This window comes from Petaurus breviceps, unplaced genomic scaffold (assembly GCF_028583685.1).
Source record: "Petaurus breviceps papuanus isolate PSGF00001 unplaced genomic scaffold, PetGlider_PUasm1.0 178, whole genome shotgun sequence".
NCBI lineage: Eukaryota > Metazoa > Chordata > Mammalia > Diprotodontia > Petauridae > Petaurus > Petaurus breviceps.
Window position 1 is genome coordinate 14575012 of NW_027185777.1, and position 26515 is coordinate 14601526.

The 26515-nt window shown below is 41.4% G+C and overlaps 1 protein-coding gene across 2 annotated transcripts in view; it reads right to left on the reverse strand.

Moving 5' to 3' along the window:
* Positions 1 to 26515, reverse strand: part of PIP4K2A (phosphatidylinositol-5-phosphate 4-kinase type 2 alpha) — a 212579-nt gene that overhangs the window by 86972 nt on the left and 99092 nt on the right. For both annotated transcript variants that reach the window (XM_069086294.1, XM_069086295.1), the window contains 2 exons: positions 14871 to 14968; positions 13457 to 13553 (listed from right to left, as the gene is read on the reverse strand). In XM_069086294.1, coding sequence (XP_068942395.1) covers positions 13457 to 13553; positions 14871 to 14968 — 195 coding nt within the window. The remainder of the gene's footprint in view (positions 1 to 13456; positions 13554 to 14870; positions 14969 to 26515) is intronic.

The following is a 26515-nucleotide window of genomic DNA, read 5'->3' on the forward strand; positions in this document are numbered from 1 at the left end:
CGAAGGGAGCAGGGTGTAGGAAGAATGTAAAGGAACAAAGGGCTGAGGGCTGTGATAGAATTAAAAAGTCAGAGGATTTTATTTTTGATCCCAGGGGCAATAGGGAGTCTGGAGTTAGCTGAAGGGCAGTGGGTGAGAAAATCACATCCAAGTTTTAGGGAGATCAATTTCACAGCTGAGGACAGGATGGTCTGGTGCAAGGCAAAACCTGGGGCAGGGAGACCACCCAGAAGACTGCTGTTATGGTCCAGAAGTGAGGTGAGGAAGACCAGCACCAGGATGGTGGTGGCTCCAGAGGAGAGAAGAGGATGTGTCCTGGAGCTGTCTGAGGATGTGTCCTGGAGCTGTCCGAGGGTGGAAACAACAGCACTTGACCCCGATTGGACGTGGGAGGTGAGAGAAGTGAGTTCAGGATGATTATCTAAATGTAAACCCAGGGCCTCCCTGACCCCAAGTTTAGTAAGTTTAACCTGGAATGTCAGACAGGACTTCAAAAAACAGACTGTGAGAGTAGAAAAAAGACTAGGAAATATAAACAAAGGAATGGAGGTGGGAACGCACTGCATGGGAACCGGGGAGAGTGTTCTGGGTGAAGCATAATGTGCATAGAGTCACGAGAAACAGGGAAGCGCAATGTTGTGGAGGGGCTTGGATGACGGCTAAGGCTCCTGGACTTGATTCTGGGTTTGGAGCATATGAGTGGCATGTTCAGGTCTGTGAATAAGGAAGACCTGACAGTATCACAAAGGGTATAAAGGGCATTGGGGGGGGGGCTACAAAATGAAACCTTAGAATCAAGCCTAGCATTGTGTCACATCACTTACATTGAATATTACTGCTAGAGTGCAGGAGTCAGCTTTCTTTAGGCAAAGCAGCATACAACCTGACTGTAGGAATGTGTAGCAAGGTCAACTGTCTGACCTTTTTTGGGAAACACGAGTATTACAGCCCAAACTTTCTAGGTCAAATGAGTGTGGCAGCAGCTGGTGAACTGAACTGCCCAGGAAGTAGGAGTTCTGAGTGAGAGCTGGAGGGGGAGGGCTCACAGGATGTGAGGGGCCTTCCCCAAAACTACAAAGAGAGTGAGGGGGAAGCTCGGCAGAGAACAGGATCAAGGGACGAAGGAGACTTCTGTGGACTCGGGAGTCTTGAGGTCAACCCAGCTTCGCAGAGACAGAGAGGCACTGTAGCCCAATATACACAAGACTAAAAGGGACAGATTTCAATTATAGCTATTTTGATAAGACAGAGTAGCAGGAAGATACATAAAGGGAAGGGCAGATCCAGGGAACCGAGATGATGGGAATTTGAGCAAGAAAGGACCCTTAGAGACTGTCTAGTTCAGTGCCCTCGTTTTTAGAAATGAGGGAATGGAAGACCACAAGGCTGAAGTGATTTGCCCGAGCATTCCTAAGTCTCCCACAGCAGAGAGAATTCAAACCCAGGTGCTATGAACCCAAAGCCAGGGCCCCTGCTACTACACTACTCTGCCAGTGTTATTTCTGTATGAAGAGGATACCCACAGACTCGTACAATCCATGCAATGCATATGTCTCTGACCTAGGGGGACTGCCATCACTGCCAGTTTCCACATCTTCCTCCTCCAAAACAAACACTCTGACCATTCCAAGAATGGCTGTAGTTAGCAAGTAATTCCGTTCCATGCCCACCCAGACCAGTCCAATCTTGCAGGAATTCTGAGCAACTTATTTTTAGAAGTGGTAAGCTGGAGATGGCCTAGAGATGAAAGAGCCACCTGCCCATCGGCACTTCCAGTCTGGAGTTCAGCTCAGAGAGAAGCATGGGGGCATTACTAATTAATGCTCCTTGTCCTTTGCTGCTGATCAGGTTAGGGGCCACTTATTGGGGAAGGAGTTTATTACTGCTTCAGAAAAGGTTCCCTACAGGGACTCGGCTGAGTGCTGTGCTCTGGCCTGTGCTCAACAAAGAGTCCACCGACCCTAGAGGCATCATGGCAGAGCAGGAAGAGGCCATGGTCAGATATCACGAGACCTGGGTTCAGATTCCACCTCTGTCCAACCACAGGCAAGTCACTCAGGCCTCAGCTTCCTCATCTGTAATATGAAAGGCCTGGACTTAATGATTCTTCTCTTCCTGTCTAAAACATACTCTTTTGAGCAATAGTTCAATAATTTCTCTCTCTCTCAAATTCATACACACACACACACACACACACACACACACAGAGATAACCTCTAGTAGAGAAAACGAAAAGAGAAACTCCTTCAGTAGAACCAAAAGACATAGTTATGTTACGGAGTGGCATACTATAAAGGCTCTAGAACATAGGGGACCTTGGACTTTTCTTTTGCTTCTGATATTTTGACAACTAGATTTCAGCATAATTGGTTTCCTTCATGATCCTATATATTTTACTTTATGCATTTAAAAACATTATTCTGAGAAGGGGCTCATGACAGAAAAAAATGTGAAGAATTCCTGTTCAGGGTCAGGGGTTCCTAGTTCAAATCCCACCCTTGACACCACCTTCCTGACCCTGGGCAAATCATATAACTTCTAGGCATCCATTTCTTCATCTGTAAAAGAAGGATACTGAACTATTAACCACATCTGGGGCAACTAGGTGGCACAGGAGATAGAGCACCAGCTCTGGAGTCAGGAGGACTCATCTTTGGGAGTTCAAATCCAACCTCAGACATGTACTAGCTGTGTGACCTTAGCAAATCTCTTAACTGTTGGCCTCAGTTTCCTCATCTGTAAAATGAGCTGGAGAAGGAAATACCAACCGCTCCAATATCTTTGCCAAGAAAACTCCAAATGGAGTCACAAAGAGTCAGACATGACATGACTGAACAACAACTAAAAAAAAAAAACAAAACCCATCTCTAAGGTCCCTTCCAGATCTAAATCTATCACAATAGGATCCTTTAGAAACTCAGACCTGCACTACCACACAATGTGATAATAAAGAAAGGAGGCCTATTCCATTTCTACTTATTCTTTAAAAACCCAGCTAAAATGTTACCAGGAAATTCTCTACCATCTCTCCTACTGGTAATGATCTTTCTTATCCTGGACCTAAAAATGCATTTTGTTTTCCTCTCTCTAATTGTGCTCACTGGGCACTGTTTTCAGTGTATCTGTCTTATCTTCCTGTTACAGTATAAATTCCAAGAAAACACGTTTAATCTAAACTTTGTACTTTCCTCCAGTGCCCAGCACTGCTTACAACAGGTGCTAAATAAAGGGGTATGGAATGGAGGTCAAACATGAACATTAATCTCCACACTTTAAAGTAGGGTAGGATGGAAGCTCCTCGAAGTCAGGGCCTTTTTTTTTTTTTTTTTGGTTTTGTGTTGTCTTTGTATCCCCTCCGTCCTGATACAGGGCTCTGCATTTAATACAGAAGAAATGAAGTTGGATGGGAACAACTTTAGTCTGATCCTGAAGCAGCAGCCCCACAGACACATGAGGGCTGCCTGCATGGCAGGGTCTTCCCCTGACACTTCAGAGACAGCCAGAAGAGATGGCTGCTGTGGACTGTTCAAGAGTATAAAGCAGGGATGGAAAGGGAATAGGAAAGACGCCCACTTTGCAGATAACAATGGTTAGGAAGAAGTTTTTAAAGCTGAATCCTCAGTAGCTGATGCCTTAAATTGCCTTTAAAAGCTTTTCCGTGCCAGGGAGAAAAAAAAAGAGATCTAAGTCTTTAGAAGACAAGTGAGAAGAGCCATCAGAGCAGAGCCACAAACATTCAGCAGGGCAGGAAGCAGGCTTTCCAATCTGGCCTAAAAGGCCTGATTAAATTCACTGTTTCTTTACTCTGATAAAGGTCAATTAAGTAGGCTAATTACCATGTTCTGCTTTTATTGTAGTGGTCTCCATGGATCAATACAGACTCCTTTCAGGTAAAGCAAAAGGCATTTACAAAAACAAGAAGAATCAGGGCCATTTATCCTTTTAACTTAATGTAAAAGGTCTGAATAATAAATAAACCAGGTGGTAGAAGGACTTGATGGCCATACTGATTTACAACACACAGCCCCCCTCCAACTCATAAAGAAAAAACACTTCTTAAAAAGGCACACAGTAAAACAAAGCAATCCTCTTCATGAATCTAACACCTCCACATATGGACAGAAGACTCCAATCCAGTTACTCTAATTTCACAATCCAAAGGAAAAAAAGACCATTTCAAGCAACTTATATTGGAGAGTTTAGAGCTGATTTAATCACTTAAATGTATGATTTATTAAACAAGTAGTTCATAATGTATATACCAGTCACAGCCTGTCAATAACCATGTATTTAATGCCTACTATGTGCTGGCACTGTGCTAAGAACTAGGCTGATAAAGGAAGGCAAAAGGAATCTCGGCTCTCAAGAAATTTTGTCTAAAGGGGGAGACAACCCAAAAACAATTATGTAAAGACAAATAAGAACTCTCTCCCCCATATATATGCATGTATGTATGTATATACACATGTATATAATGCATAAATATATACATGCATTTACATACATGTACATAAGATGATATATCTGCATGTACACATATATTTTACAATGTGTGTTGTATGTATGTATATATACATACATGCATATACACATATGATAAATAGGGTATAGTCAAAAGAGGGAAAATACTAGAATTAAAGGGGATTGGGAAAAGCTTCCTTGTGGGATTTTAGCTGGGACTTAAGGAAGCCAGAGAAGCCAAGAGGTAGAGAAGAGAAGAGAGAGCATCCCAGGTATAGGAGCTAGCCAGTGAAAAAGTTGAGTTGAGAGGAACAGCAAGGAGGTCACAGAGTACATGGCCCAGGGTGAGGGGTAGGGAGAATTTGTAAGAAGACTGGAAAGGTAGTGGGAGGGATAGGCAGTTATGAAGGGCTTTGAATGCAAAACAGTGGATTTTAAATTTGATCCTGCATATATGTTAGGCAGCCACTGGAGTTTTTAGGGGCTGGGTGATAAGGTCAGACCTGTGCTTTAAACATTTTGACAGATGAGTACAGGAAGGGCTATAGTGGGGAGAGAATTCAGGTAGGAAGACCAACCAGAAGGCTACTGCAATAGTAAAGGTGTGAAGTGATCATCCCCAGGGTGATGACGGTGTCAGAAGAGAGAAGGGTGGTACATGCAAGAGATCTTACCTTGGTAACAGATTAGATATGAAGGGATAAGAGAGAGTGAGAAGCTGAGGATGATACGAAAGTTATGCATCTGGGTGACTGGGAGAATTGTGGTTCTCTCAACAGTAAAAGAAAGGAAGGTGAATTTGGGGGGAAAGATAATTAACTCACTTTTGGACAGTAGTTTAAGATGTCTATGGAACATCCAGGTCAATGTGTTCAATAGGCAGGTGGAAATGTGAGACTAAAGGTCAACAGAGGTTAGGGTTCAATAAGCAGATTTGAGAATCATTAGCATGGAGATGATAATTGAATATATACATGATGAAATCATCAAGTGAAACTGTTGTTTTCCCTTCATTCCTGGAGAGGACCAATAACATCATGAGGGTAATATCTTAACTTGTAAGTGAACTGGATTTAAGTGAGGCATAGCTGCACAAAGTCATGACCTCACCCTCTTTTCCAGAGTCATTGGAGTCCAGCGGCAAGACAATCCAAGACAAATGGCCATCAAGTGAAATAATAAAGAGGAAGGAGGGGACACAAGTCAGAACCCTGGGGGCACCCACAGTTAGAAAGTGTGACCTGTTACAAAGTAACAGCTGGGCAAAAACAACCAACAGTAACCACATCTTCCGGCACATACATTCTGCATTACTAACCCCTCCCCCACCACCCCCCATCATCACCTAGAGATTGATTGTTACAATCAGTCATTTCTTCTGCCTCTTAATATTTCTGTTTATGTTATTTTGTCATGTATATAATTTCCTGGTTCTGCTTACCAATTCATAGTCTTCTTATGCTTCTCTGAATTCCTCATCTTTACTTTATAGGACAACAGTATTCCACTACATTAATACATCATAATGTGATCGGCCATTCTCTAACTGATGGGTACCCATCTTCTCTCCAGGTTTTGCAAGCTCTCAAAGCTGCAGTTATCATTGCTGTTGCTGTCATTCACAAATACAAACCCAAAATGAAAGTGTCAAAGTTTTTCAAAAATATATGTATGCGCATATATAGGTGTGCATATATACACATACATATGTATACATATATACATACACACACATATGGCTTTGGTAGATAAAACTGGTCTGCTTCAAGTTCTTTCTTGTCATTCCACTTTACTTCTGTGGACCAACCAGACCCATGACTGCCATGGAACTGGATAAGTCATTTCCATCTAACATCCAGTTAATTTGTCAACTTGTTCCTTTAACTGTCCGCCCTCCCCCACCCCCCCCATCCTTTCCCTCGGGGAACCTTCCCAAGGTGACCAGTTGATTATGAATGAGTTGACTGATTGTTTCAGTGCTGGGTTATTACAAAAAAACATTTAAGTGCTTTTCGGGGTATTGCAGAGTTTGAGCTAGACAGGAACCCTGTATCTGGGAAGCTCATCATCTTGACATGGATCAAAACCACTGGTGAACATGACTGGCATTTTGTGAGGCATGGCCTAAAGAAGAAATTCAGATTGATCCATATTAAGGAGGCAAGTCTGGTGGGAGATGGCCAGTTCTTTACAGATAGTGGTGGGTCTTTGCACTTTTATTTCACATCAGCATTAGCCTCTGTGCACATAGTTTGCAGAGAACTATAAATCCTCCTCTTTGTCTTCTACCTATTTCCACCCTCCATCCTTATCATCATGGGTTGAAGGTCTATAGACATCATCTTGTCCCGGACCACACAGGGGCTCTTCTCAACATATGCTCAACTTTTATGTTTACTGCCCAAAGAAGAGAGAAGATGGGGTGGGGTGAAGGGAGTTCCTGAAATATCTCTTCTTAGTGTGTTCTTTAAACACTTTTTACAATAGAAAAATCAGTCTCCAAGGAGAGGCAGCAATTTAAATGCCAAAAGCACTAGTCAGAAGTAGCAGAGGATAAGAGTGGTGTACAAATGATTAATTACACTTCGGCTCAACTCTACTTATACTGATCTCTCATACTAAGAGTTCAACGGAAAAGCCAATTAGTTTCTTATGAATCATTCTTCTATTTGCCTAATTTGCCTCCAAAGTTTTTAGTCAGCAGTTTGCACCTCTTACTTAAATACCAACTTCTATAGTTTTGTTTTTAGTAAAAATAAGGGAAATTGAATTATACCTCATTATTTCGCTAACCATTTGAGCAATTTTAGGAAATTCAGCTATGTGGTATCTGATCTTAATCCCCATATAAGACAGTAGTTATTACTAGAAGTATGAAAAGGACTTTATTTTAATTATTTATAACTTGATTGAGAGCAACAGGAACTCCAAAGACAGTGTTAAAATAGGACTCTTAATACTATTCTTTTTTAAACTGTAGAGGGGCTGTAGAGGCTTAGTAGGAAAATGTGTGGGTGGTGGTGGTGAGCAGGGGCGAAGCTGATTTCCTTTAAAAAGGCAAATAGATTCTGTGCAGAGTTCAAAGACATTTTCTGCTTATTCTGTTTCTCCTTTTTAAGTCATAGAAGCCATTTTCATAAAATATCTTACATGCAATTAAAGTGTTTGGATAAGAGGGAGGTCATTCTTTCCAACTTCCTGCAAATCTTTCTTTTTCAATTGTTTCAGGAATGCTTTACTTCAAAGGTTTTGGTGGAAATTTTCCCCTCCCCCCCCTTGCAAATTTCAAGTTCAAAATTTTGATCAAAGTTTTCTTTTGAGCAAGAAGCCCAAACCTCAATGTTGGCTCTCTTGCAGACTTGAAGAAAGAAAGCCAACATGCCCACATCCTCATGAGTGTACACTTCCTTTTACCCTCCATCAGTGTGCAGAAGCAAAACATCTGTGGAAATATTAAACGGTATTCAAGCTAGAGGATTGAGTGAAAATCATGGCATTAGTCCATGAAGCAGAGGGTATCTGGGCAACTTGGCCAGCATTTCCTTATTTCAATAGCATGGCTGTTTCTAATACCTAATATCAGATGCCATTGAGAGCATGATGGTCACTATATTTAACCTCACAGTTCAAAATTAAGATTTCATTGGTTCACTTTTTAAAACTTCCTTATACACCCATTATTAAAAAAAAACAACAACAACAACAACAGGGGGGCGGCTTGGTGGCGCAGTGAATACAGCATGGCCCTGGAGTCAGGAGGACCTGAATTCAAATCCAGCCTCAGACACTTAACACTTAATTAGCAGTGTGACTTTGGGCAAGTCACTTAACCCCAATTGCCCCTCCCCACCCAAAAAAACAAGCAAAAGCAAACAAGAAAAAAACACTAGAACCAGACTATCTTTGAGATCTGTAGATCTGGTCTTGTTGTATGCCTGCCCCTAAATCTTTTCATGGCTCCCCACTGCCTACTGGATAAAATTCAAACTTCTTACCCTAGCATAATCTGCCACCGTTCAACCTTTCTAGCATTGTTACATACTGTTCTCCATGTGCTACCACAAAACTGAACTACCTGCCTTCTCCTATACATATCTTGTGCTTACCTACCTCCATGCCTTTGCTTCCAATTCCCAAAACCTAGAAGGCACTCCCTTCTTTCAGTTAGTTAAGTTACTACCCATCCTTCAATGACTCAAAATCAAAGCTGGAAGAGACCCAAGCAGAAGTCAGCTTCCCACCCACATCTTGACCAGAAGAACATCTACAACAAAGTCCTAAATGAATCCTCAAAGAACTCTGAAGAGATGGATCCCCCAAAACCTTCCAAGGCAGCCTATTTCACTTTTAGGAAGCTTTTATTGTAAAGGAGTCTTTCTTCTCAATAAGTCCCTTGGCAACTTGTGCCCTCTGTACTTCGTTCTGTCTGTCTAGAGCCACATTGCACAACTCAAACTCTATTTCCTCCACAATGCCTTACCCAATCCTGTAGCCATCATGGTCAGGGGCTGGTTTTGCCATTTTTTTATATCTTCAGTGCTTAATAATACATGTCACTTTTTAAGGGCTTAGAAATGCTTCATGACTGACTTCCTTAGACATCTCTGAGATTTTTTTTGTAGCTTATTTCTGTCTATTTTAATTGTCTCTACAAGGTTCTAAGTAGATTCTAAGCTTTGAATCTCTGCCCACACAATAATCAGCACACAGTGGGTACTTAATGAATTTTGTTTGCTGGTCTGAAGGTGAAGTATAAGCCTTACAATTATTATGGTTGCTTTTGTTTTTACAATTATGAGGGATTTAAGAGCCAGTTTCTAAAGAATTGGAGCAAAGTTTGAACCGAAGGCAGGAAAAGAAAAACCAGCTTTTCATGCAAGGGGTCTGCTTCCGGGACATCACTGGGCAATGTTGGTAGATGGCATATTCCCCTCTCTGTGTGGCTAGGCTGCTAGCAGTCAACCCAGCCCAGGGGAAACATGATTCCTGTCCTATCCACAAAGCCAGAGAGTGTGATAGTCAGGAGGGAAGGAGGTAGCTGAGTGAAATAAGCATAAAGTGAGAAGGGTCTGCTGGTCATAGAGGATCAAAAAATGGAATAATCTCTCACCTCTGGACCTTTGCATAGGTTGTACCCTGAATGAATGGAAAGCTCTCTCTCATCTACCTCTTGAAATTCCTTCTTCCCTTCAAGTCTTGACTCATGTTATCTTCACCTTCAAAAGGCCCTTCCTCTTTTCCCAATTGTTAGTGATACCCCAATCACTATAGATGTATTTGTTTTGCATATATCTCTATTGAGATTTATCTCTGAACACATTATATTCTCCTCCTCCTTTATCCCTCTGCCTCACCCCCAAAGATAAGCTCATTAAGGGCAGGGAATAGGTCACTTTTAGTTTTATTTTTTCACCATCTAGCACAGTCTCTGGCAAAAAATAAAGGTACTTAATGAGTCTTGTTTATTGAGCAGAGAGAGGAAATTCAGATGAAACAGGATTTTCCATTTGAGACATATTAGAAAAATCTTTTCCTTCCTTCTCCATCACGGCAAAGAGGTGGCCCCAGGCACCCAAAAACTCTGATGGCAGAACTCAAGCTCTGGCATGTCCTACCTAGCTGGAAATGCTTCAGGTAAGGTCAAGAGCCAGGACAGCCCATCACCCAGGGCCTGGCCTAGCTAAAATCATAGAGGTTTATTACCAGGACAGATACCCAAACACAACTCTGGGAGGCTAGGGCAAATCATAATGGCTCTTTACTAAGGAAGACATTGAGAGGTTGGGACCTCTGTTGGTGGACGGAATGCCTACACCCATGAAATCCAGGAACTTTGCTTCAAATTGCAAAGCTCCCGCTGAGATTTGAAGGACTTTATGCCTTCAGCCAGCCATTCTTCTTGCAGACAATGTGTCTGGTGTTTGGCTTCCGCAGTAATCCCAAGTACTTGGCTTTTGGGCATTTTTATGAATTTGGCTGGCAGTATGAGAAAGTGGTAATCAATGCCAGGCCCCTTCATCAGGAAAAAAACAACCATCAATAAACCCTGGGGACAGAATATGATCACTTTTTAAAAACTCTCAACCCAGGACACTGGCACTATAAATGAGTAATAAGAACTCACCAAAATTTGCAAAGGACATTTTCACTCCTAACTACCCTGGGAAGAAGGTCCTTTCCAGTGTTATTGTTTACATTTTACAGATGAGGAAACCGTAACTCCAGAAGGTTAAGGGACTTTAAATAACATGTGTAGTAGGCAGATCAGGGAGCTGATATCAGAATCCAGGCCTTCTAATGACAAATGCAGCATTCTCTTCACTCTAAGTGGTAGAACAGCACCCATTCTGCTGTGCCACACCTAGGACCTACAAGAGAGTCCCGAGTCTTGTTTTTCTAGTGCCGACTCTCCAGCAAACAAATACCTCAATTAACAAAGCAAAGCATCTTTTCGCTTTCTTAGGAACAATGGGAGAAATGGAAGTGCTTGACAAATGGGAAAGCAGCAAATCCAGAAAGAAAAAAAAAACATTTTGCAAATTCTGACCAGCCATTCTCAATAAAAGGAAAATGTGCAGCTAAAAGGACAAGAAATCACCAAACAAGCTACGGATGACACTTAAGGCAGGGATCTAAACGTGACTGCTTATTAAGGAAGCAAGGTTCATTTGTCCAAGAAGCAGCATGACAGTGCATTCTTTTATTATTCCCTTTCATTTCTCTCTCTTCAAAGAGAAAACACTCATTTCCTTACTGACCTCTACACTGAAGCCAGTGTGTAGGAAACGTATATCACTGACAGAACCCTCACTTTGATTACTAAAGGTCTTGTGTATAGAGTGATAATTAACTTCACATTATTCCTTGTAGCTACAAAAATACCTACTCACAAAATGAGGTTAGAAAGGAAATTTAAATATCTGTCAACGTCCTGCAAACAAACATCCTTCGATGCCATTTGGGACATCTCATTGTATTTCCATCTTGCTGACAGTGAAGGGACTATTCTATTATTTAAAGACCCAGGACTGGATGCAAGTCCCAGATATCAGGGCTGTGGAATCACCTACTGGCCCACCCCCCTTCCAGGGTCAGTGCTCACCTACTCCCCATGCCCAACACCACCTGAATAAAAATAATCCAGCTACTGGGAAGGCAGCCAAAGGGCTGGCTATTCCTAGGATTCTTCATAGGGATAGCTGAGTAACACCAGGCTGGAGCAAGAGCAGCTGAATGGGTCTAATGGGTTCCCTTCTGACACCCAGTGAGACCTTTTATTACCTAAAACATTGATTCTGGTTCCAATACTTCGGTGATTCTTTAATGCCACATGATTAGATTACATCTATTTCTTCAAGTGCATTATTTCAAAGGAAGAGATGACTTCTTTATGAATGAAGTTAATTAATTCTAAAGTCTTTGTGTTCCCTCCTCTTCTGAGGGGCGAGGGAGAGAATGCAGAGTCCTGGCCTCTGATTTAACTGCCAGGCGGAACACTCCCTCCTCTGATCTAATCTGGTAATACGCCTGCAGATTGTGGTCCTTGAGAGTGGTCTGGGGCGCTGATCATGGGGGTCATGGCTTTCAGACTCAGAAGAACCTTAGAGGCCCTCTAGGCCACCCCTCATTTTACAGATATGAAACAAAGGCCCAGAGAGCTCCCACTTCTGCTCAAGGTCCCACAAGGTAAGCGGCAGAGGTAGGGTACGAGAACCTGGGTCTTTTGACTCGACCTGTTGCTTCTTCCAATGTACTGTGAAGCCTCTTAATGAGAAGTGTAACTAGCAGAATTTGTGACATCAGCAAGACTGGCCTCCAAGAACAGTGCTCTACATGCTCCCTCTCTCTACTTTCTCTTATGAAAATAATGATTTCACATGCATACAGTGATTTGGGGAGGGGAAAGGGGGCTTGGGGCAGCTATGTGGGCCTGGAGTCAGGAAGACTCATCTGCCTGAGTTCAAATCTGACCTCAGACACTTACTAGCTATTTGACCCTGAGTAAGTCACATAACCCTGTTTGTTTCAGTTTCCTCATCAGTAAAATGAGCTGGAGAAGGAAATGGCAAACCACTCCAATAGCTTTGCCCAAAAAAACCCAAATGGGGTCATGGAGAATAGGACAAGACGGGACAATGACAACAAGGGGGCTGGGAGGGATTCCCAGTGAAGAAACTCCCCCTCCAAAGTTTATAAAGTTATTTGGGGCACTGCAAATTCAAGTGACTTCTCACAAAGCCAGTCTGTGTCAGAAGCAGGACTAGAAATCAAGTCTTCTTGACTTTAAAGACAGCTCTCTACCCACTATTCCACAAGGCTTCTCATATGGGGCTTTACAGGTTACAAACTGATTTTCTCAAAATAACCTAATGAGATGGTGTTTTTATTGCCATTTTATAAACACAGAATTACAGGATCCCATCTAGAACTGGAACAGACCTGGAAGGCCAGCCAATCTAACCCACTTTACAGATAAGAACATTAAGGTACCGATGGAACCTGGTTTTGTGACTGAGTCCACAGCTAGTGTGCTGGACCAGAACTGTCAAACCCAAAGCCCACTTGATTGTGTCCTGAACCAGACAAAAAGTAATTTGGGAATACTTAGTAAAATACATAAAAATACAGTAGAATACAGATGATGTTAATGTTCTCAGTTTTAAAAGCAACATGTGACCCACAGGGAACCATACAGTCTAGTTTCTATCCGAGTTTGACATCACGCTAGACCACAATTTCCAGGTGTGTCTGGTACCTAAAAACACAATGTTTTTGCTGTGGCAGCTTCACCTCCTTCAAATTAAATCATTTAAACAAATGGGCCTGGATCTCTGGTATATGCTAGATCTTTCTTTATAGTTAACAGCAAACAACTGGGTGTGAACCAGAGCTAAACTATAAACGTCTTAAAATAGGACCTTTTCCTTCCTCCTCAGGGCTCCAGGGGACTTGAGAATAACCATTCCAAGTAAAGGTTGAAAGTGCTACCACTCACCTGAAAATCCTGATCATCAATCCCAAACCTTTCTCTCAGGTTACGGAAAACCATCGGGCAATATTCCTTAAATTTGAAATGACTCGGCATGTTCTCTCTGAAATTTTAATAGCACAAAATGAGATGTAAAGGCACATACAACAGCTAATGTTTATGTAGTTTTTTAAAGTCTGTAAGGCATTTCACAAACACATTCATCCCACTTGATAGTTCCATAAGCTTTATGAGATGGGCACTAGAGGCATCATTAGCTTCATTTTATGGTTAAAGAAACTGGGGCTCTGAGAGGCGGGATAATTTACCCAAAGAAGATACAAGCCCTGAGCACCAGAGCTGGGATTCAAACTTAGGTCTGAGCTGTAACCCCAATGCTCTTCCGAACACTGGCTCCCCTAGTCATACTAAGATATCCTGACGGACTGTTCTCGTGTATGTTTTACTGCAGTGATTAGAGACAAGCGGTAATAGTTTTCCTCCATCACTCTGACAGTAGATCTTCCTTATCTCTACCATACCCATCCAGCAGTTTTCGGGTTTGTGCTTTAGAAAGTAGAGAAGTCATGAGTAGGAGGGAAAGAAGAGGTGAAGGGGAAGGAAGAAGTGAGACGAAAAGAGGAAGAAAACAAAGGAGAAGAAAAGTAGAGGACAGCAGGAAAGGAAGGTGTGAAGGACATTCCCAGGCCACTTTCAGTTACTCACAAGTGGTAGGACTGAATTATAGCCCTCCAAAAAAACCAATAAGACTATATTCCCACACTAGCTTCAAATACTAAATATGCTTTTTTTTTTTTTACTACTTTCCAAATTCAATTCAGATAACAAAACAGCGAACTAAGATTTTCTTTCACCCTTCTAACTCTTGAAAGCCCAGACTCCCAACTATATTATGATAAGGACTGACTCACCTGTTTCACTGAGAACAATGGTTTTATTTAGAAATTCTTTCATTTAAATTCACATAGACAGGAGTAATATTTTCAGCGCTTTATATGGCCTCCTATTAAGTTTTACAAAAGCGCATGTCATCCTTTATTCATCAGCAAAATAAATCCTCTTGAATTTGTCCAAAATGAATCCCTTTTTGAGGACGCACATTGTAGAATTTAAGTTTATATTTCTTCCAAAATCCAAATAATTTGCATCTTTTAAAAAATTCCCATTATAATGAGAATTTCACTTTTAACATGTAAGATATTCACAGAGAACAATATGCCATATGGCAAAAGGATACTACCCAGTGGGCCCTGCTGTTACTTTTTTGAACAGAACAGATGGTTGTGTTTATCACAGGATTAACTTAATCAGCAAAACTTTACTCCTACCCATTGAAAAATAATGGAGTTTTTAAAACTTCATAAAAACTGAACTCCCAGGAACTCTACTGGAACAAGAGAAAGGTGGCGATTGAACTTACTTGTTAAAAAGGTGATTGTCCACCTTTATCTTGGAATATGCTTTGAAATCATCTGGCATGAGCATTACAGGGATTTGGACGTGGCTCAGTTCATTGATCTAGAAGGGAAAAAATAAACATTCCACAGTGGTTATCATTGCTTAGGAAGTCCCTCCCCATTTCCTCCTCATGCATGGCCCTCGCTGGTCAAGGGGCTTTAGGAATTCTCCTCTTCCCCCAGTTGCTACTCCTAGGGTTTGGTTTTCCTCCCTTGTTCTCCTTTCCTGGTGCCACTATCCATACACACAGCTGCTTCCTGAGTCCCAGGCATGAACACTTCCCAAAGCAGATCCTTGATTCTTCTCTCTCTCACCAGTGCCAGGATATGGTGACAGGTCTGGTAGTGGCAGAGAACAATGGAAAGGGGGGAAAAAAATGACAGACCACCCTGCAGTAGCTCCCCCTGGCAATGGTCCCTTGGCAGAATGAGGAGGAAGGTCTAGCATGTCATCCCTATTTAACCAATCAATCAAAAAAGTATTAAGTGCCTACTGTGTGCCGGGCACAGATGCTAGGCACTGACAATACAAAAACAAAAACGAAACAACCCTCCTCTCAATGAATTGACATTCTAAAACAAACAAACAAGCTTTGATCTCAGGTGTAAGAATTGTTGGGCTGACACCTAGGACCCCATTCCCCTTTGTGGAATGTGTTCACTCGTGGACTTGCCCTAGGCTCAACTTCCCCAGTTTCTTGGATTGATAAGAACACCGCTCCTGAATTCTGCCTGGCCTCTGAGATTTGGTTACCCTTTGAACTCTGGCTTGAGTTAGAAGCTCTCACGTTTAATCTCTAGAATCAAGATCTCCAAAACCAAGAGAGTTCTTTCTGTTAACTGCCCCTAACTGCCAGCTTAAGTGGGCACCATTCCTCACTAGGAAGTTGGAACTCCACTTTTCCCCTCCCTCCCTCCTACTCCCCACTACTTGACTGGTTTGATTCACAAGATTTCAGCTCTCTCCACCTTAAGTATCCTCACCATTCTCCTTTCCACAAGGCACAGGTCTACTCTTCACCCTCATGTCAACCCTAGGACATGAGGACAAAAGGAAAAGGAAAGACTTCTTTGGTGACAAAAGGAGATATCCTAAGAATAACCTGGACTTTCCTCTAAAATGCAGAACAGATCCTTGCAATTTAATTCTACAAGGATGTATTATGTATAAGGTACAAGGTCCTTGTATACAAGGTACATCATGTATATGGGAGGGACACCAAGTCAAAAGAACTACACAGTTCCGGCCCTCAATCCATCATCAAACATTTATGTAGTGCCTACTCTGTGCTAGACATTGTGCACTGGGGACACAAACACAAAAATGCAACAGACCCTACCTTCAGGGAGCTTACATTCTAACTGGGGACACAACACCAACAAATACAGGCATCTTTAAGGCATATACAAATCAAATGCAAGCTGAAGGCACCAGGAAAGGCTTCCCCAAATAGATGTCACTTTAGCAGAGTCTCCAAGGAAACAAGGGACTCCTGGAGGCAGAGGCTGGGAAGGAGAGCATTTCAGGCAAAGTGCACGGCCAATACAAAAGTATGGCGATGGAAAGTAGAGCACATCATGAGAGGAATAACAAGAGATCAGTAGGACTGGACCACAGAGAACATAAAGGGGAATAACATAAAAGCAGGATGGAAATGTAGGAAGGGGCCGCTTTGTGAAGAACTATAGGAGGGGTAAAAACAAGCACACGTCCGAGTAAAATCAAATAGAGGAGTAAGAGTACTAACAACTACGGGGGCCAGGAAGGCTTAACAGGAGGACATCTACGTAACTTGGAGAGGAGTCAAGTGCAGAGGGTCCCATCCTCAGAAGGTTGGTCACTAGGGAATCATCTTTTTTGGGTTTTTTTGGCCCTAGCAACTCATTAGGCCATTTATTAATTGGTTTGGGAAACAGTGATACCAATGAAACCACAAATTCTTAAAGAACAGAAGTAAAGAATTTAAGAAAAATTCTGAGTTTGCCCCAATAGGCTTTGTTTTAAAATCATATTATAAAGCATTTCAGCATGGAGTATTGAAAACATAGCAGCTTGGAACTTAGGCATGGTCAAACCCATTTAAAACAAGTACAATTCTTACAAAGAAGCTTTATGAAGGTATGTATATGTAAACATAGATTGCTAAGCCTTAGGCAATGACCTAGTCAAAGCAATATTTGGGACAACCAAATTCTAGCATAACAAAAGAATGAGAATAGTGCCTCGGGTTTCATTGTGAAGGCAGATGACCTGTATAGAACCTTAAATCAGTCCCAAACAATCTTAATTACAACCGCCAACTCTCCAATTAATTCTTGTACTGCACAGACTGCTGATTTATAAAACCTTTCCATACAATTAGCTCTCTGGTTTTTCACTGCCATAAATTACTCTGAGGATCCTTTCACTGGTGCCAACAGCTCCTTCCCAAGCCAAAATAACATCACAGCACAAGTCAAAGAAGGAAGTTAATCCAACATCACCTGGAGACTGTACAAGCTTGGCCTGAGCGTAGCATCTCCAGAGTCTCCTTTGCACTTTAAACACACAAAGATGCTATTTATGAAAACTGGAACGATAATATAAAATTATATAACTTTTCTGATTGATTCATTCACTGTTCTTTTAAGTACCTTACCAGTACAGGGTAAGGTGTCAGAGCAAATCTGTGAGACAGATAGACACTGCTTCAGCTTCATTTTACTATTGCGTTGTAAAAGCTTAAAGGATTACATTAAAAAAAAAATCAACGCAAGAACCATAATTAGAACTCACTAATTGTTAACATAAATCCTGGGGCCAGATAATTAAAACATACTTTATAATTAAAGAGACTGTTACAGAGATAATTATTTAAATAGTTTGGAGATCTGGAAAGGAGGACTTAACACAAAAATAAGGGAAGGTATCAAAACAAAGGAAGCGTGTACCTGCTGGGTTCAATATTTCCCTAGAACAATTCAGAGTGGCCACATAGTACAGACAAGAGCTCTAAACTCTAGAGGTGGAGTCAAGATGACCCTGGAGCTGATCTTGGTTTGGTCACTTAGAACCTATATGACTTTAGTCAAGTCATTTACCATTTCTGGGTAAATACAGGTTCCACCTGTAAAATGACAGTCTTAGACCAGGTGACCTGTAAGAGCCCTTTCCAGCTCAAAATTCATCATCCTATGACAAGAAAATCTTACTGGGGCCTCTCCTTAACAGTCCTGTCTTCGATCACAATTATACTCTATGAGATTAATGATGTCTTCCCCAGTTTCAAAGTGGAATTAAATCTTGATAATTCAGAGATTAGCTCTCCGGCTTTGCCATGGTCCCCCAGTTCCTCTTTTTATCCCAGCTAATTCCCTCCTCTCTGTTCATTAGCGTCTCCACCAGAGGGTGAGCAAGGACTACAGGATTAAAGATTTAGACCTGGAAGGTCCCTTAATGGTTACCTAATCCACCCTCTACCTTTTAGAGAAGAGCTAACATCCAGGCATTAAGTAATCTGGCCCAAGGTCACCCAAGTCAAAATGGGCAGAGCTGGGATTTGAACCCAAGTTCTCTGACTTCAAATCCAGGACTCTTTCTGCCATACTATGATGAAACAGCAAAAATTCAAGATAATTCTTTCTTTTTAGTAGCTCTGTGAAGGATCCAGGAGAGAAGACTTAAAAGGTATTGGTTTAAACATGGTTCAGGGATAAAACTGTGGATTTCATTGGGTTTACCTTGGGTAAGTCACTTAACTTACTTGGGTCTAAGATTCCTCAACTTTAAAATGAGGGAGCTGCACAAGATGACCTTGAGGTTATTTCCAGAACTAAATTTACACTCCCATGATTTACTGAGCTTACACTATATGCAAAGCTTTGTGCTAAATGCTGGGGCTACAAAGGACACGATCCTTGCTTTCTGAGAGCTTACAATCTTGTGGAGGATAGGGTACATGTATGTGTGTGTATCCACATATGTATATATGTTAATAACAGGTAGTGAGATGGTTCATGGGATAGAGCACTAAGTCTGTAGTTAGGATGACCTGAATTCAAAACTGGTCTCAGATACTCACTTAGCTATGTGACCCTGTCTACCTCAGTTTCCTCAACTGTAAAACAGAGAAAATAATAGCACTACCTCCCAGGGCACTTGTGGGAATCAAATGAGATGATGTTTTGTAATGAGCTTAGCACCATGTCTGGCACACAGCAGGCACTCAAAAAATCCCTTCCTTTCCTTCCCTCCTGGATTTAAGAGAGGTTCTGGTCTATCTCCCTAATTTTGCAGATGAGGACTCCGATGTTCAGAACATTTAAATGAACTTCCTGAGGTGACAGACTTGGTTGGTTGCTTCAGAACTAAGGTGTGGCCCACTTATCTGAACCCCCAGCCCAGCTCTTTCCACCATGCTGCCAGGGTGGTCGGCACTGATATCTTCAGGTTCATAACTGAGGAAACATCCAAGCCTTTAATATGAACCGCCATAAATGAGGCCAGTTTGGTTTCATTTCCTATTTTCTAATTCTTCCCTTTTGTTCAATTCTCTGGTTTCAGTCATGGATCTAGAAGGCCTCCGTAGCTGGAAGTCATCTGAAAGGGCATTCAGTCAAACCCCATCATTTTAACAGATAAGGAAACTGACACCAATACAGGACTTGCACAAGGCCACACAGACTGTAAACAGCAGTCAGGATTTTAACCCAGGTCCTGTGACTCTACACTCAGCACTCATTCCACTTCAGGAGTGAATACAGCTGGGCTTGGAGCTAGGAAGACCTGAGTTCAATTTCTGTCCCTAATACAAACTGGCTGTATGATCTTGGGCAAGTCACTTAACTTCTAGGCAAGTCTTTAAGACAGGAATTCTTACCCTGGGATCCATAAACCTGATTTTTATTTCAATTGATTCCCTTTGTAATTCTTATATATTTCATACACTTAAAAACATTATTCTGGAAAAGGTTCTACTATGCTGCCAAAGGGATCCATGACCATCCCCACCCAAAAAAATGTTCAGAACCTCTGCTCTTATGACCCTGAGTTGCAGGAAAGGTACCGATCTGTACTAGTAGAGAGAGTTCCTTCATCCAAGTATTCCTCACATCAGTGAAACCACAAGTCTAGCTTCCACCCCTGTCTCTACTTTGGAAGCAGTCCAAGTGTTCGATTACATTAAACTCACTTCTTGATAAAGCTTCCCAGGCGGTAAGTAGTCAGGAAGAAAACCTCTATCATTCAAAAGAATTTAATCTGCTCCTGGGGTGTATGGTGTGTTCAGGGGGGACTAGCACTTCTGGTGTGAGGGCTGCTGAGTCCCTTTCAGGGCTTCTTATCCACCTTCGGTAGCCACCTGTCACCCAACTCTCACCTGTAGCTCCAAGAAGCTGCATCACCTGATGAAAAAACTGTGTCGGTAGATGGGCTAAACCAGGTTGAGAGTAACCAATGGGCCTCAAACCCACTGATGAGTTAGGAGGATATCTACCCCAAGCAAGACTTCCACCATGAGCAGATGAAATGATTTATTCCAACAACCATGACGGCAGGTGAAGGAGGAACTATGGAGAACTTAGAACCTGGTCAGATATCAAAGACACCAAGGTCATCCACTACATCCCAGGCCATCACCAACAGTCTTGACTTTTGTCCTGCCACTGGAGGAGAAAATGAGGCTAATGACTTTACAACTTTGCTTCACCTAAATCCAATGCATGTTCCAGTCAAGACATCACCCTGTGGTGTCATCGGTCCTCTTCAAAAAAGAATGAAAGAGAATAATAATCTGTGCTTGTTTTCTACAGCCCTGTTTAATTTGAAAAGATGCTAAAGTCAATACCAAACTAAGACCTCAAAAGGTCAAAAAGTAGAATAAACAACTACATACATAGTAAATACTTTCCTAGATTTATGGAGATTCTGCTGGCAAAAACAAAATACAGAGGTAACTGCAAAATAAAGCAAATTTCACATTAGGAATGACCCCTGAAGGGTCTGAGTATCTTCACAAGGAGATGGAGCTAACTTTGGTTACTTCTGGAAGTTCATCTTTCTGTCATTAAGGCCTTTCCCCCTATAATATGGGGGAATTCATCAGCACATGTATCCTAAATAAGAATCAGTCACTCAACCTACCCACAAAAGAAAAAGCCAATGTACAGAAGATGTCACTTGTCCACACTGGGATACGGAGTTGAATGGATAATACATTTGTGTATGTATATGTATGTATGTGCATGCACATATACATATATGATCGTGCATTATATATCAATAGTATATTAAATACATATCATTATGTATAAATCCTTTCTTCAGTTCCTTTATCTTAGACAGATGCTATGGATGACAATGAACCTCGGTCCAGAGTTGAGCAGGAGGAAAACAGCTTGCATATTAGCTTTGGAGACTGAACTGTGTCATTATCTGCCCCAAGCTTATTTTTTGAAACAAAGTTCCAAGTTGGTAAGAAAAATATTCTTTCACTGACACTGTATAAGTGAAAGTTACATAACAGCATAGACTCCCAAAGTTGGAGACAATGGAGAGACACGTGGTGGGTATGAGTAGTCTGTCATAATACTTATTAATTACTGACTATGTGCCAGGCAGACCCCGTGCTAAGTGCTAGGTATACAAAGAAAACCAAAAACCGTCCCTGTTCTCAAGGAGATCACATCTGCATGAAGGAGACAACATGAAAATAACTAGGTACACGCAAGCCATAAGCAAAGTAAACGGAGAAATCACTAGCCAATGGGCTGTCAGCTAAATGCCGAAGAAAGTCAGAGAAACCAAAAGATGAGGGGAGGAAAATACTCCATGCATGGAGGATTGCCAGTTCAAAGGCACAGAGGGGAGAGATACCAGCTCAGCTGGAGTGCAAGATGAAAGTGCAAGATGATGGAAAGGTAAGAAGGGGCAAGGCTGTGGAGCAGTTTATATTTGATCCTAAAGGCAATTAGGAGTCACTAGAACTCACTGGGCAGGGAGGTGGCCTGGTCAGACCTAACATGACCTTGGCTCTTGAATGGAAGATGCAGTACAGTAGGGAGAGACTTCGGCCAGGAAAAACAATCAGACGGCAGCAGTGCAGGGGAAAGGTGATGAGGGCCTGGGTTGGGGTGGAGGCCGTGTGAGTGGGCAGATCTGGTCACCTATCAGACTTGCTTGAAGAGAGGCATGACAAGGCTTGGATATGGGGGGGCGGGGGGTGACAGTGAGCAGCTGAGGATGGCCGTGAGTTGGCAGACCTGGACAACTGGGGAGACACTGATATCCTTGATGGTTAGTCATAGAGAAATGTGGCATAAAAGATAGCACCCAAGTGAGGCAGGACCAGAAAAGAAAGTGGGCAGGCCATGGACATGAGTCAGGCATGGCCAGGGCACAGCAACTGGGAAAAAGCCTTTGGTAAAGTGGGTAGATTAATGGGAGTACATAGAGAAGAGCTGAAGGAGAGAATGTACCTTCTTCACCTGTACCTGTGAAAAGAGTGCCCACATGAATGAAATCACAGACACACTGGAGAATCAAAGTGATGATCCCTTCAGTGTTGAATTATTAACCAAGACAAACTTTTTTCCTAGTGCTATCTCTCCTATACAATTTGGGCACATTTCACAAAGTATAATAAAAACAGTTGCCAACAAAATATGGTCTAAATTCTAGTGCAATATGAAACTCATGGGCAGCTAGGTGGTGCAGTCCTGGACTCACCTTCCTGAGTTCAAATCTGGCCTCACTTACTAGCTGTGTGACCCTGGGCAAGTCACGTAACCGTTTACCTTAGTTTCCTCATCTATAAAATGAACTAGAGAAGGAAATGGCAAACCACCCCAGTATCTTTACCAAGAAAATATCAAATGGGGTTACAGAGAGTTGGACCCAACTGAAAATGATTCTATGACAACGTGAAACTCATTAAATTAAATGACTTCTCATTAATGCCATTGTTGTTCAGCTGTTCAGTCACATCCAATACCTATCACAACTCCAAAAATAATAGAGTGGTTTGCCATTTCTTTCTTCAGTGAATTAAGACAAACAGAGGTTAAGTGACTTGTCCAAGGTCACACGGTGAGTATCTATAGTATCTAGGCCTGGCATTCTATCCCTTGAGCCATCTAGCTGTCTCCATAAATGCTAGTGAATTAAAAAAAAAATCATAGCACTCCCTGTACAGATTCAATGAAGGAGCCATTTCAGAATGATTTGCTAAGTGATTAATCTTCACAATGTAGGCAACCCTGTAAGAACATTCTTAATTACTTTTATTAAACCTTCTGTCTACGTAAATCAGACTATTCTAAGACACAGGCATGTACTTCATACAGGTTGCTGAATTTATTTTTCTAAGAGATAATTACATGAACACCTTAGGCTACATCATAGATGTGCTCCTGAAAAGGCACTTATATATTGAATTTTTATAAAATGAATAAAAATCTCCTTCATGCTTCTAAAATTAATTTTGATTGACTCTCTTTTAGTTGTGGCTAAAATAGCAAAATACTTTAGCTAAAGTTTCTGGATTTTTCTTCCCCCTTCTCTCCATTCCTGTTGTTCATTTTTGGTTTTGATGGGGCTCTGGGGTTTGTTAACCCTCAGGACATGGCAGAAGCCTTTTTAAGTCAGGTATTCAGGTCCCTCGTTTGTTATGGTAGAATTTTAATTTCATGGTCTGGTTTTCTACCTGACCCAACTTATTAATACGTCTCACTCTCAAACAGGGTAGCAGATTAATCCTGACCATGTTACTCTTGTGACTGTTAGCATTTACCCCCTGCCTACAATGTTTGACATTAAGACACATCTACTTTTCTTCAAATCACATGAAAAATGTATGTATAGTTATCAGGGTGGAGCAGAAAGACTGATTAATTTAGAACTAGAGGACCTAGGGAAGCCCAGATCTACCAATTACTTAAAGACACACACACACACACACTCATTAAATACTTACTATCTGTCAGGCACTGTGCTAAGTGCTTTACAAATATTAACTCATTAGATTCTTACAGCAACCCTAGGTAGGGGATGCTCCTATTATCCCCATCTTACAGTTGAGAAAATTGAGGTAAGAGGTTAAGTGACTTGCCCACAGTCACACAATTAGCGTCTGGGACTGAATTTGAACTCAGGTCTTCCTGACTTCAAGCCCAGCGTTCTATCTGCTTTGCCACTTAACCTTTCAGATCTTGGGCAAAAAATTTCATCTCTCTGCACCTCCAGTCCTCACCTACAAAATGACAGAGTTAGGTTATATGATCTTTAAGAACCCTTCCAATTACAAAACTATGTAATTCTATGTGTTATGAAAATAATATATACAGAGATCATCAGTGCTCCTTGTATACGTTTTTGAACCCTGCAAAAGGAAGATTTTAATTTGACCACAAAAGATATATATATACCTATATTTATCTATACATATGTATATACATACACACATATTTATGTATATATACACACACACATATAGAATATGTATGTGTGTATGTGTGTGCATAGGATACAAAATGAGTGTAACTGAAGAAGGCAAACACCTTGGCCATATAAAAAGTGATAAAGGTTATATTAGGAGTCTGTTAAAATCCTTATTACAGCAGGAAGAAAGTAAAGTATATTACCTATAAAATACAAAGACTACAACTCCACATTGATTAATTCTTCCCAAAGCAATGACTTAATGAACTGCCATGGTAAAATAAAAAAAAAAAAATCTAAAAGGTATATGAGCTGATATATTCACGTCAACTCCAAATAAAGAGAATAAACAAACCAGGCATCCAACCTGACAGTCGGAGAGAAGCCTGACATCCATTGCCCCATGAGATACTGAAAGGCTGCTTGCTATCAGAACATTCCATGAAGGCTCCCTCTCTTTTCTCAAGAACATGGTGTCAGTCACTACTAAAAATAAATTGATCAGTGCAAAGCAGGACCTTCTGTTTGTTTCGCCGGGGTAAGTACAATCCTTACATCAGTGTTGACAGTGATGTAGTTGGTACCCAAAAGAGGATGGAAAATAAAGAAGCTTTGTTGTCAAAACTCAAACATACCAGGCTGGGCAAAAAATATTGACAATGCTCTTAATTGTTCCTGAAAAATGATGTTCCAAGCTATTCTAAGTGTATAAGAAATGAAAGTCTATAACTAAAAAACAGACTAAGAACTGATGGAAATACTCTAATGGAATAAAGGTAAGAAGGCCTGGAGTCAAGGGAGAACTGGATTGAAATCCTGACTCTTTACTAGCTGCGTCCATGGGAAAATCACTTACTTCATTCCCTACTAATCTCTAAAATGGAAAAATGTTACTAGCTACTTCATAGGCATGTTTAGGGGAAAGAGCTTTGTAAATATTAATGTGTTATGAAAATAACTACAATTAGCTAGAAATACAGGCAGCTAGGTGGTTCAGTGGATAGAGCACTAGGCCTGGAGTCAATGTAAAGACCTGAGTTCAAATCCAGCCTCAGACACCTTACTAGCTTTGTGCAACCTTGGGTAAGTCATTTAACTTCCATTTGTTTTGGTTTTCTCAACTGTAACATGGGGATGACTTCCTTCTCAGAGTTGTTGTGAGGATCAAATGAAGTAACATTTGTAGAGTGCTTAGCACAATGCCTGACAAATATCAGGCATTACGTAAATGTCAGCTAGCATCAGCAGGTAGTATTGTAATACATGTTTTATTAATCATAATAAATTTAGTGCAACTATGTTGTACTAGTGTTAAGAAATTAAAACAAATTTATTATAATTAATAAACATGCTTATTATAGGGGCAGCTAGGTGGCACAGTGGGCAGAGTGCTGGGCCTGGAGGCAGGAAGACTCATCTTCCCAAGTTCAAATGGGCAAGTCACTTCACCCTGTTTGTCTCAGTTTCCTCATCTGCCAAATAAGTTGGAGAAGGAAATGGCAAACCACTCCAAAATCTTTGCCAAAAAAAACCCCAAATGGGGTCACAAAGAGTCGGACGTGACTGAAATGACTCAATGACAACAAATACTTAATAGATTATTATTATCATTACTAATTAAAACAGAATTAACTTTGGCATTTTGATACTTTGGGATCTGACCTCAGTGAATGAGTAGTCCTTCCAGTGACTCAGATAGCAATCCATCTTGCCTGTCCCTTCTATACAATTCTCCCCCATGTCATCCCCTAAAGTTACCACAGGGGTCCACTCAATGTGTAAGGAGAAACCTCCATTGGAATGATCTCTTGAAGGTGCATGGGTTTCAAAGAAGCATGAGGGGTGCGCATCAGTTTTCCCTTACTCTTTTTAATCCAATTTTTTAAGGCTTGAAACAAAGAGAAAAGAGGAAAAAAACTAAAAGACATGTATGTCCTTTCCCATGGATCACAATTTGGTATGGATTAGTAAAAAGAACACTGCACTCTGAATTAGGAGGACTCCCCTTGTGAACCATGCTGTCTGCACTCTGACCTTTATTCTCATCCCCCTCCCTTTAGAAACTAGGACCACTATGAGTCTCTGAGAGGCGGGGCATCGGCTGGAGGTGGAACACAGGTAGAATCCTTGGCTGGAGCCAGGCCTCCACATAATTTCCCTGCCACTGTTTTCTGCTTTCCTCCTCTTTCCAGC